Raw genomic sequence first — 12,610 nt, 5'->3', positions numbered from 1 at the left:
CTTTTTAAATGATTTTATTACAGTCTCTACTTTTACATTATTCCATGCTTTGATCACAAAATTGCACAAAATATCAAGTGATGCAGCATGCATAGATCCACCATTTGTAAATGATTTTTCACCAGTCAACATCCAATTATTCCACTCTTCTCGTATGTGATCTTTAAATGAGTTGTTCAAGCAGGCGCCTAGTGGTTGCAATATAGAAGTTAAACCACCTGGTATAACAGCAATTTTTTGTGTTATTTTTTTCTAGAAGACTTTTAGTATTCTCAGTTAAATGATTATGAAACATATCCCATACTAATAAACTGTGTTTCTTCATTATACTGACTGGTTGCATGTTCCACACATTATGTATCTATAATTTCGCACCATTTTCGTCCATCCATACTTTTTTGTGAAAATGTACAAAAACACCTGAAGGAAATTTTATCTTAGGTTTAGTTTTAGGTTGAAGATGATCATTAGTTTTAACTTGGTTCCATCAGCCATACATGACAATACAACCGTAAACCTTGTTTTTTCATGACCTGTACTTCGAACTAGCACACTCATACCTTTAGACTCCACTGTTTTATTGCTTATCATATCAAAGCTCATAGGAGTTTCATCCATATTTCCAGTATTTGACGATTGAAATTTATTTTCTTGTCTCAACTGAATAATAAATTTATTGAAACTGGTAAGTTTTTGGTCAAGATCTGCTGGTAGTTTTTGAGCAATTTTCGTTTTTTATCATATTACCAGATTTTGGCTGTTCATAAAACGATTGCACCATCCTGAAGTAGCTTGAAATTCTATACTTTCATCCAGATTTAATCTTGACCATTTTAGTTTATATGCTCTAATCATATTTCTTGTAACAAGATAACCATTCTGCTTTTGTTCGAATACCCATTCTGCAATGTGATTTTCCAATTGCGGCCATCGGGTGGTCCCCGTTCACATCGCAGTTTTTCTTTGGCAATTTTTTTAAAATATCTTCTTTCTTCCTCCATTCTCTTACCATCTTTTTGGTTATATCAAACTTTCTTGCAGCAGCACAATTATTAGTTTGCTTTGCATTTCAATTACCCTTATTTTAAATCGAGCTTTATACTTTCTTCGTTTTGTTTCTGGTTCCATGATTTTAAATGATAACAATTTTAATAATCCTAAAATTAAACAAAAAATGTAAAATTAATAATTAATTAAAATTGGGGCTAATCACTTTTAATTAGGGTAATTTGCATAAATACTTAATCTATGCTATGCAAAAAAATAACAGATATGCATAGATATAAAAATAACAGATATAACAACAATACCTAATGTGCATTAATACAAGAAAGAAGAATTGGGGGGGATCATCTTATACAACCGACATAAGCTTAAAACCTAAAAATAGCCTAAAATTTAGGCCTTGTCATATACACTGGTCGTCCTATACTCTGACATATATAGTAATTATAAAAGTCATATGAGTCAAAAGCTGAGTCCTGGAAATAAGACAGAAATGTCGTCTGTCTTATTTTCTACTTATTTCACAAGCTATTTTTCATAAGGCATCATCTGCTATCAATCTGTAAGACATTGATGCCTTAGATCTGATTTGATTATATTCTATACTTGGTTGTATCACAAAAACAGAACGGAATATACGACAAAAGATAAGCATGCATGCATGCATGTATTAGAAAATCCACCTGATTCCACAATATATATCAATTTTTCAATGAATTATTCCATATTACTTTTTATTTTGGTAACAAATAAGTCGTCTACTGCTAATAGGTAGAATTTAATTTGGAGGAGCATGTTAACAGAATAAAAGTATTGCAATTCATCTGTGAAATGTTTACTTTGTGATTAAAGGATTACTGAAGCTTAAAAAGCTTCTTTGTGTGTGTGTGTGTGTGTGTGTGTGTGTGTGTGTGTGTGTGTGTGTGTGTGTGTGTGTGTGTGTGTGTGTGTGTGTGTGTGTGTGTGTGTGTGTGTGTGTGTGTGTTTATTTACATACATATATTTCCAACAGGATGCTGTTGTTACTCACCATCCATCCCAGTGTGATTTTGATGGTCATATTGATACAGGAAGAGAGCTAGCAATACTACATGGACTCCTTGAAGAATGCATCTCTCGAATTACAGACAAGGTTAGTGTGCTTAATAATATAGGTATCTGTTATCTATAAAGTTATTGATATATTACTGACTCTAGAAATTAAAAAATTATAATAAATTAGAAGATACATATTTGGATTCACTTAAGGGATAAATCAAATATTATTATTATTATTATTATTACCACCTAAATATTATTAGAACAATCGGTGTATATTTTTGTGAAACAAAGGAATTATATAACTTACCAGATATTTTCATTAGGAAAACAAATAATTATTGGAGTATGATGAAAATTTTTCCACTTGGTTATACTATAAATTAAAGATGCCAAGAAATTATATTCTTGATTTCATCCTTTATCGAAGTGTAAGCAAACAAAGTTTGTATGTGAAGTCACTTCATGACTGGGCTACTTGTATATAGAGGCTAATGACTTAATAATACAATGCACATATTCTAGGATATGCATAATGCTATGCATTAAGGAAGGACCACTACCCACACCGGTTTCGACCTTTATTCAGATGAAAAAGTAAAATGGTGCTCATCATAGGCCTAAAGTAATTAGTATAGGGGATGCAAGAGAGCCTGATAGTATTAGGAGACAGAAAAGGCAGATAGATAGTATGGGAGATAGAGAAAGGCATCTGCTCTTTCATATCATCGTATTGCCAAAGGCTATCAGTTTTTCTTTTTCACCAATCTTGTATAGATGAACAAAAGACCAATTGAAACTAAAGTGTAAGGATCCTTTCTTTTGTGGCCTGAAGATACAATCAAAAAACTGTTCCCTCATTACGCGCTCCCCTAGAATTTATGGGCTACCAAAAATTCATAAAGAAAACACCCCACTAAGACCTATCATTGAAAGAATTGATAGCCCGATGTATCACTTAGCCAAAAAATTAGCGGCAACACTCAAGGAGTTGGTAGGTCATTCCCCCTCCTATATCAAAAACACACAACACTTCATAAACATCATCAAAGACATTACATTAGAAAAAGATGATTTATTAGTCAGTTTTGACATCTCTGCCCTCTTTACGAATGTCCCAATCAATGACACAATCTTTCTCCTACAAAACAAATTCCCTCCAGATATCACGGCGCTTTTTGCGCATGTATTACGGTCGGGTTATTTTGTATGGCAAAACGCCTTCTACTTACAAAAAGAAGGCACAGCCATGGGCTCGCCATTATCCCCCCCCACCCTATTGCTAACTTTTACATGGAACATTTTGAGCAACTTGCCCTAGATTCCTCCCCTCTAAAACCCAAAGTCTGGCTTAGATACGTTGACGATGTTTTCGTGATTTGGTCCCATGGCCACCAAACATTAGACACATTCCTTAGCCACCTAAACAAACAACACAAACGCATACAGTTCACAATTGTAATTGAAAAACACAGCACACTTCTGTTTCTAGATACACTTGTCACACATCTTCCCTCGGGCAATCTTTCCTTCACTGTTTACTGAAAACCGACACATACGGGACAATATATACACATAAACTCCTACCACCACCCAACACAAAAACTAGGTGTCATCAACACGCTAAAAAACAGAGCTCAGACGATTTGTTCCAGTGAACAGGCACTGAAAGACGAGTTTAAAATTATCAGTAATAACCTACAAAAAACGGATACAGCCAAAATACTATAAACAAAATTCTCTACAAAACTACAATAAAAAACAAAGACAAACCAGACTACAGTAAAACTATAACCATTCCCTACATTAAAGGAATATCAAACAAAATAAACAGAGTACTACAAAAGTACAACCTCACACCTTTAAACCTCCTGCAAAATTAAAAAACTTACTCAACTCATCCAAAGACCCACTCCCTCCACTAGCTCACCCTGGAGTATACCGGATTTATTGTACTTGCAACATACCATATATAGGAGAAACAGGACGCACTATTCCTACTAGACAAAAATAACATAAACGACACATTAAATATAATAATTATGGTGAAGCTGGCCTTTCTGATCATGCCCTGAATACCTTACACAGAATTGACTGGAAAACCACCAGCTGTCTACATCACACTAGAACATGGTACGAACGGAAATTCAAGGAAGCCTGCGAGATTATCAGCAACCACCCCAATCTGAACAACAATGATGGTTTAAAAATCCCAAACATATGGAAGGCATATATTCGACCTTCCTCATCAAGAACAACTATTAACAGGACTGTAGAAAATCCAGTATTGTAAATCAAAAATAGGAATTGTAATACTAAAAATAGGACACCAATTGTTTCTGAAAGAAAACCATCCAAAAGAATGTTTACTCCTGTCATTGTAAAAATAGAATTTAGCTTGATGTAAAAAAATTTTATTTTATTTTATTTTTAATTTTATTTTTAATTTCATTTTTTATTTATTTTTTTTTATTTATTTATTTATTTATTTTTTTTATTCACGAGAGGTCATGCCAGTAGAATAACATGTGATCAAATCATTGTTTCTCTAGCTCACAGTTAATGATGTAACTCAGCTTGTTCTGTATACTTATGTACGCTCCAGATGATGATCTTGATGTGAAGATCAAAACGTCGGGATAATAAAAAAGTTTTTTAACATGGTTGTAAATTCCATAAAATTTTTAAAATGAAAGTAAAGTGTAAGGATGACTGATACCTAGGTGGTCAGCCTTATCTGAGTTAACTGCCTTGAATTGGCCTTCTCTGCCTGGGATTGCTCTCCAGTCATCACTGCAATTGACTATAAGACCACATTAAACGAAGAGGATGGAACCATTTAAAAAACCTCTCATAGCAAAAATAGACAAAAATTTATCTCCTCCTCATATGAATATTGTGTAATGTGGGTAGTCTACACCACTTAGCCACAAATTTAATATCTCCTAGAATGCTTCGATCTAAATACAAAAATCATCTGATTGAACAATAAAATTTCCAATATACAGTATTATAAAGCAGTTGTATGTCGTATTGCTGGTTTTCAAATCCATGTTTCTTTCTAACCTTCCTTAAATTGTATTTTAATTGATTAATTATAAAAATCGAAATTCTCTTTCCATTGCTGACAGGTGGTAAGTACTGCAAAAAATAACCTGTTCTGTTGTAAGTAATCTGTTCCAAATATGCAGAGCAAGAGGGCAGCTGTATAATGCATGTTCTCCTGTTTCCAATTTGTAAAAGATGTCACAGATTGGTTCTAGGATGTTAAAGTACCTCCATTTGATGGTATTGACTGGAAGGTGATCATGTGCAAATCTCCAAGCAAGATCTCTCCTATTAGGGTATCCTTAGAACTTCAATAAGTTATGAAACAAAGTGTTGTTGTCATTACCCAACTGCAGAAGTCTCCAACAAAAGAGATTAAAGATTTCCTTATACCAAATTTTACTATTTTTTAATGGAAAGAATGTCAATGCCAGAATGTTGTAGCAATCATAGAGTTAACACGTTCACTGACAACTACGAGTACTCGTAGTTGGTAAACCAGCTACGAGTATACTCGTATGATGCTTACTGCTGGTAACGAGATTACTGTACTGACCTTGAAGAAGTGAAAATGCTTGGCTTGTGGAGCTAGCATCAAAACTGTGTATTCTCATAGATGGTATATGCTCTGCACAAGCCAACTATGAGTATACTCGTATGACACTTACCGCCGGCAACGAGATTACCATACTGACCTTGAAGAAGTGAAATTGCTCGGTGTACAGGAACAGACTATGCCGAAGTAGCGTGGCAGTGAACGTATTAAGCATAAAATGTTATAGTATTCAATAATCTCAACTTTTGGGTCTTTATAATATAATCATTTATTTCAACTAGGGAAAAGATGAAAACGCAGGTAGTACTGGAGAAGGACTGAACATGTGTGACTGGTATACAATACTTTATGGATTATTGAAATTATATTGATTAAAGAGCAGAATTTTAAGACTGGAAGCCCAAATCTTCTGTGCTTCTTTGATAGTTGAAGAAATTCCTTTTTAATTTCTTGGTATTGGCTGGACCAAAAAAAAATTATTATTATTATTATTATTATTATTATTATTATTAACATAATAACCTCCATGGAGTTGGATACTCATCATGGGAGGTACACACTATGGCACACAATGTTCATCCAACTGTTCCTTAAACTGATTCAATATGTCTACACCCACAACATACTCAGGCAATGCATCCCACTCACCAAACACTCTCCATGCAAAGAACCTACTCCTTGTTCCTCTGCTCACACCCTCCTTATACAGTTTCTAGTGATGGCTTCTTATTCTACCCCCTCCCATTCTATGAAAAAAACTCTTCCATATCAACCTGATAACAATCCCTGACTATCTTATATGTCTCAATCATATCCCCCCCCCCTTCTTCCTCCTATTCACGAAGCTTTGCAACTTACATTCTCTCAATCTGTCCTCGTACTCCACATTCCAAAGATCACTGACCACCTTTGTGAATTTCTCTGGACCCTTTCCAACATATCCTTGTGACCAGGAAAATCTGACAAACCAAATTTGATCTGTGCACAATAATCCATATGAGGCATGGTCAAGGCCTTAGACAATGACATCATAACCTCTTTTTTCAAGGATACCCTAGCAGGAGAGATCTTGCTTGGAGATTTGCATATGGTCACCTTGCAGTAAATATCATCAAATAGAGGTACTTTAATATCTCAGAGTTGCAATCTATGACATCTTTTACCAATTGGAAACAGGAGAACATGCATTATACAGCTTCCCTCTGAGTGGGATGCATTGCCTGAGTGTTTGTGGGTGTAGACACATTGAATCAGTTTAAAGCATGGTGATGAGCATTGTGTGCAATAGTGTGCACCTCCCACGATGAGTCTCAGACTCCATGGAGGTCCAGTGTTAATAATAATAATAATAATAATAATATAAAATAATTATCTCAAGTAGCTTAAAGGAGGGCAAGCGAGGATCTAGAGTTTTAGATCTGATAATTTCATCAGAGGATGTAATTGTGAGTGGGGTTTTGCACTTTCCTCCTGGTGGTGACAGTGATCATTAAGTGATCTCCAGGGTTGTGGCTAGCCACATTATCACAAGGTTAGGAGAGAGCTTCTAACTGTAGCATGGAATGAGGAGTTGAGTGGTATGAAAATAGACGGTATTTCTTGGGAACTGACAAAGAAATACATAATAGCATCAATGTGTGAATGTACTCCAAAGGCCAAAATGCTGAATAAGACAGGTGTAAAATGGGTGGATGAAGGGCTTAAGCATGAAATCTGGAAGAAGGTACTTTGAAGGCAGTACAAGATGAATAATGGTAATAATTAGTTACATGAAGAGTATAAAGAACAAGCCAGGAGAGTGACTCAGTTAGTAAGGTAAACAAAAGTGGAATATGATCAGGAATTGGCAAATCAGGCAAAGAAAAACCCTACAGAGTTTTTTTAGATATGTGGCAAGTAGAAGGAAGAATGATCATGGTAAGATGATGTTAATGAATAAAAATGGGTAGATTGGTAACTGCTGCAGAAGATGGTGATGTATTCAATGATCATTTTATAAGCAGATTTCATCCTAATCAGAGTGGAATAATGAGCAACTTAAGTGTAGAGGACATGATGGCTTAATTGTGAGTGAGCAGGAGGTATTTGAGGAAATAAATAACCTTTAGATAGGGTTTCATGACATATCACCACGTGTCTTGTTTAGAGGGAATGTTTCAGGGAATTGGCAGTAGCACTGGCATGCATGTTTATTAACATGTTCGCTGCCACCCTCCCTGGGCATAGTTTGTTACTGCACACTAAGCACTTTCACTTCTTCAAGGTCAGTATAAGTAATCTCGTAGCTGGCGGTAGTCAACATACGAGTATATTTGTAGTTGGTGTGAAGCTCATATACCAACTACGAGTGTACTCGTAGTTGGCAGCGAACATGTTAAGACTTTTAACAGCATTGACTCCAAGGGAGCGGAAAGAATGTAAAATTGTTCCACTGCATAAAGGAGGTGATAAAGCTGTTGCTACAAATTATAGGCCAATTTGTATATCTGGAGTTGTGGTGAAGGTACTAGTGAAATTAGGGAGAAGTATGATACAAAAATGAGTTGAAAATGCAGTATTCCCTGTGGTTATCAGCATAGGGGTGTTAAAGGGAGATCATGTTTTTAGAACTTACTTATGTACTATAACATGGTAACAAATACCTTGGACAGGGAAGATGCATATACAGTGGTGTATGTTAATAATATTGAGTTTAACTAGTAATATGCAACTGTTTGCAGATGATGCAAAATTGGGGACAGGGATGCAGAGTAAAGAGGATGTTATGGCCTTAAAGGAGGAGACTTGAATAGGTTGTTTGAATGGGGCATGTAACTGTGGAACTGTCAGTTCAATGTTGGAAAATGATGGGATGTAAAGTATACATTTGGTGGGGAAATTTTAAAGGAAGTAGTGGAGATGAGAGATCTTCCTTATAAATGGCACACACTTAAGATTCTTAAACTTGGCTATGCACAATACACATGCAACTTTTCAATTCTACTTATATTTCTACTTCACTTATCATAGAATCTCCATAAACTATAATGGTGCTTCCTGCTGTAAGCTCTGGAATTATCAGTTTTGTTTGAATTCCCACCACCAGCAAATAACTCCACTATAATCTCCTGTTTTTCACCAATTTCATTCTCCAGATTCCAACTACTAAAATTATAAACGCTACTTGTTTTAGAAATATTTGCAGAACTTCTTCTTTGAGTGCCATCTCCTATCGGAGGTCAGCGACTACCTTGGCAAATTTTGAGCGATCCTCAGCCACTCTGAATACAGTCCCTCAGAGCTCATGCCAGTCCACTGTCTGATGTCTGTCAAGGAAGACAAAGATTTTCTTCATCTTCCTTGTCCTCTTCATCCATTTATCTTCCCTTTAATAATCAATTGAAGTATCTTATATTTTTCATTATGAAATACGTGACTACAATATGCAGTTTTCCTTCTTTTTATGGTATCTAAAAGTTCATGTGATTTTCCCATTTGTTCCAGTACTTCCTGATTGGATGTTTTTGCTGTTCATGGGATTTTTAACATTCATCTGTATAACCACATCTCAAAGGCTTCAAGTTTTTTTTATTGAGGTTGTCTTCAAGGTACAAGTTTCTGCACCATACAGCAGTACAGACCATACATAGCATTTAACCATGCGTAATCTAAATTTAAAGCTGTAAATTTAAATTGCGGTTACACAGTGTTGATTTCATCAGGAGAAAATTTTTTCTTGCCATTTCAATTCTAACTTTTATTTCCATTTCTGGATGGCATTCTTCATTTAACTAGCATCTGAGATATTTAAACTTTGTCACTCTTTCTATATGTTTCCCATTTAAAGAAAGTGCTGAATTAAGAATTGGTTTCTTGCTTATGACCGTGAATTTAGTTTTGGTGATATTTATTTTTAATCCCATGTTTTCTTGTTCACTAGTTCCAAAAGATTTTGAAGATCCTGAATATTGTCAGCCAGCAGAGCTGTGTCATCAGCATATTGGATGTTACTGATGATTTCACAATTTATATTAATCCCTTCCTCTCTTCCTTTTAAGATTTTTTGAAATAGGGCATCTGAGTATATGTTAAAAAGAAAAGGTGACAGCACACATCCTTACCTTACTCTTCGTTTGATGTTAACGGAGTCTGTAATAATGTCATCAACTTGAACAGATGCCTTTTGGTTCCAATATAAGTTTTCAATGATCCTGATATCTTTACAATCTAATCCAATTCTTTTATAGTTCAATCATTTTAGTATGTTGAACTTTGTCAAATCCTTTTTCGAAGTCGATGAAGCAAATGAATTCTTCCCTGTTTTTGTCACTACATTTTTGGAATAAGATTTGGGAACAGAAAAAAGTATCTCTAGTTCCGAAAAGGTTTCTAAAGCCAAATTGGCTATCACTGATGGTGTCTTCACATTTTCTGTATATTCTTTTTTGAATTACTTTCAGAAACATTTTGAGAACATGACTCATTAGGCTGATCATTCTATAGTCATTACAAGTTTTTGCATTTGTTTTTTAGGTAGCATGAAGGTTGACTGTAACCAGTCTTGAGGGATTATGTCTGTATTGTAAATCATATTAAATAGCTTTACTAATATAGTAATGTTGTCACCTTCTAATAACTTTAGTATTTCTGCTGGTATTCTATCAAGGCCTAAGGCTTTACCATTTTTAGCTGAGTTCATTGCACATTCTAACTCTGATCTTAGAATACATAGACCTTCCATCTGTTGTATTTTCTGGGTTCTGTCTGTTATCAGTAAAGAGTTCTTCAATATATTTCCCATTCTTGTATTTTGTCATCCTTTTTGGATATTATTTCTCCCTTTTTTTTCGAAGGATACACAGTTGTTTTTTCTTAAATATACCTGAGGTCTCTTTCAGCTTTTTGTGTAGGTTAAAACTGTCATGCTTTTCGTAGAATTTCCATTTCTTTACATTTTTCATTCATCCAGCTTTCTTTTGCTTCTTTGATCTTGCCTTTAATAATTTTCTGAACCTCTTTATATTTTGTTGGACTATGATTTTTATATGATCTGCAATGATCCTAGAGAGAGAGAATTTCATCAGTTATCCATCTTTCTTTTTTACTACTCTGTGAGGACATAAGGTATTGGTACATTTCTCTATGAAGGCAGATTTCAATTTGTTCCATGATTCATCAACCCTCATGACATCATCATTCTTGATAAGTGCTATCTCTTGATTCAGATCTTGACTCGATTTGTTTCTTATCTCTGGTTTTTTTAACTTTCCTAGATCAAACATATTTTGTTGATGTTTATTAATTATAGCTTTCAGTCTAAGTTTTAACTCTGTCACCAGTCGATTATGATCAGAAGCAATATCTGCACTAAGACAGGTTTTTGTACTCTTTATGGAACTTCGAAATTGTAATTGATTCCCGAACTTATATTCTAAAACCCTGGAGATGTTAACCCCTGTAAGTGGTTTTTGTTCTGTTTTTAAATGTTTACTACACATATCCTGGTTCCATTTTCTTCAACTAACAATTTCTCTTCTTTGTAATAGCACTTCTATTTGTGTAAATTGATGTAAATTGGTAAATTGGTATCTGTTAACTAATCCTATACCCAGCTTACCTTCCATACTTTCTTTCTTCTTAAAGTTTACAGCATATAACATTGTCAGATATTATCTGACTTCTGCTTAAAATATCAGATATTTGGATTATTTTTCTTATTATTATGCCTGCACACTGCACGTGGGAGACCCAAACTATCAACACAATATCTATCATACCTCTCCTTGAAACTGTTAATGGACAAAGCATTAATATCTGACTTAGACAATGCATTCCATTCATTCACCACTCCCCAGTGAAAAATCTAGTCCTTGCATCCCCCCCCTTGCTAACCACACTCTTACCCAACTTCCAAGGATGACCTCTTATTCTACTCCTTCTAGCCAAGTGCTGAATCATTTCCCTAAATCAATCATATAAAAGTTCTTAGGTAATGTAAATGTTTCTATCATATCTCCCCTTTTTCACCTATCCATGTTAACTTTTTCAATCAACCAACTTCCACAAACCCTCATTTCGTCCACATAAGAAGCATTCCACACACTATCTTGGTCACTTGCCTCTGGATCCTCTCTGCTATTTGCTCATTCCCAAGAAACTCAAGTGACCAGATCTCAGCACAGTAATCCAGATAAGGCTGTATCAAGGCTTTATAAAGAGGATGATATCTCCCTTATCTGTGCTTGTTACTTTGGTCTTAACTAAGTGATCCTGTGAACACCCAAAGCTACTTTAGTTCTCCTTATATACCCTACACAACATATCTTTTTTTTTTTTTTTTTTTTGAGCTCTTGATTAATGATATTACTCATCCATCTAACTCCTACCCAATTTACCCTCCTGATCTTGTATACAGTGTGATATTGCTTCCTCCAGATATTCCTTCCCTTGAAGATCTTTATGCCATGGTACTGCTTCAAGCTGCCTCCTAAGTGTATCATAATCACCTGCCTTCTGGCTCCACATATACCCCTTGTTAACTGGAATATCTACGTGTTTTGCATGTTCCTTTTTCCTTTTTTTTGCAATTTTCTTTTTTCCTTCTCAATACCTACTTTCTAGTTCACATATTCAATTGGACTTCTCATGTGACAATTATCACACTAATTGGCTGGTCTGGTTGGCTGAGTAGCTAGCATACCTGCTCTACAACAAACAGATCATGGATTTGAATCTTGTCATGGGGATGGATGTTTGTGATGGTCTTTAGGTGGTAATTTCATTGCCCAGTACACTCACATCAAAGCATTTTAGGTGCAACCCATTATGCCTGTATAATTTCATTCTTCTCACGAATCTAATTCCATACATCCACAAACTGCACTTCCTTCTCCTCACACAGCTCCACAAGCATACCATTCATGATTTTGGCTCTCCGTCGCAACTCATCATTGTCATACCTCGGTAACACATTGACAACCTTTC

At 35.1% G+C, this 12,610-nt stretch overlaps 1 protein-coding gene across 4 annotated transcripts in view; it reads left to right on the top strand.

Moving 5' to 3' along the window:
- The window catches only part of LOC150103677 (ras GTPase-activating protein raskol-like), a 770,313-nt gene that overhangs the window by 549,237 nt on the left and 208,466 nt on the right, over positions 1 to 12,610 (top strand). For all 4 annotated transcript variants that reach the window (XM_090396487.1, XM_090396486.1, XM_090396489.1 and 1 more), the window contains one exon: positions 2,018 to 2,137. In XM_090396487.1, the coding sequence (XP_090252613.1) occupies positions 2,018 to 2,137 (120 nt within the window). The remainder of the gene's footprint in view (positions 1 to 2,017; positions 2,138 to 12,610) is intronic.

This window comes from Typopeltis vanoorti, chromosome 8 (genome assembly GCF_054136105.1).
Source record: "Typopeltis vanoorti isolate ZY-2024b chromosome 8, IOZ_Tvanoo_1.0, whole genome shotgun sequence".
Taxonomy (NCBI): domain Eukaryota; kingdom Metazoa; phylum Arthropoda; class Arachnida; order Uropygi; family Thelyphonidae; genus Typopeltis; species Typopeltis vanoorti.
Note: the sequence above shows the minus strand (reverse complement) of the source record. Positions and strands in the feature narration are given on the sequence as shown.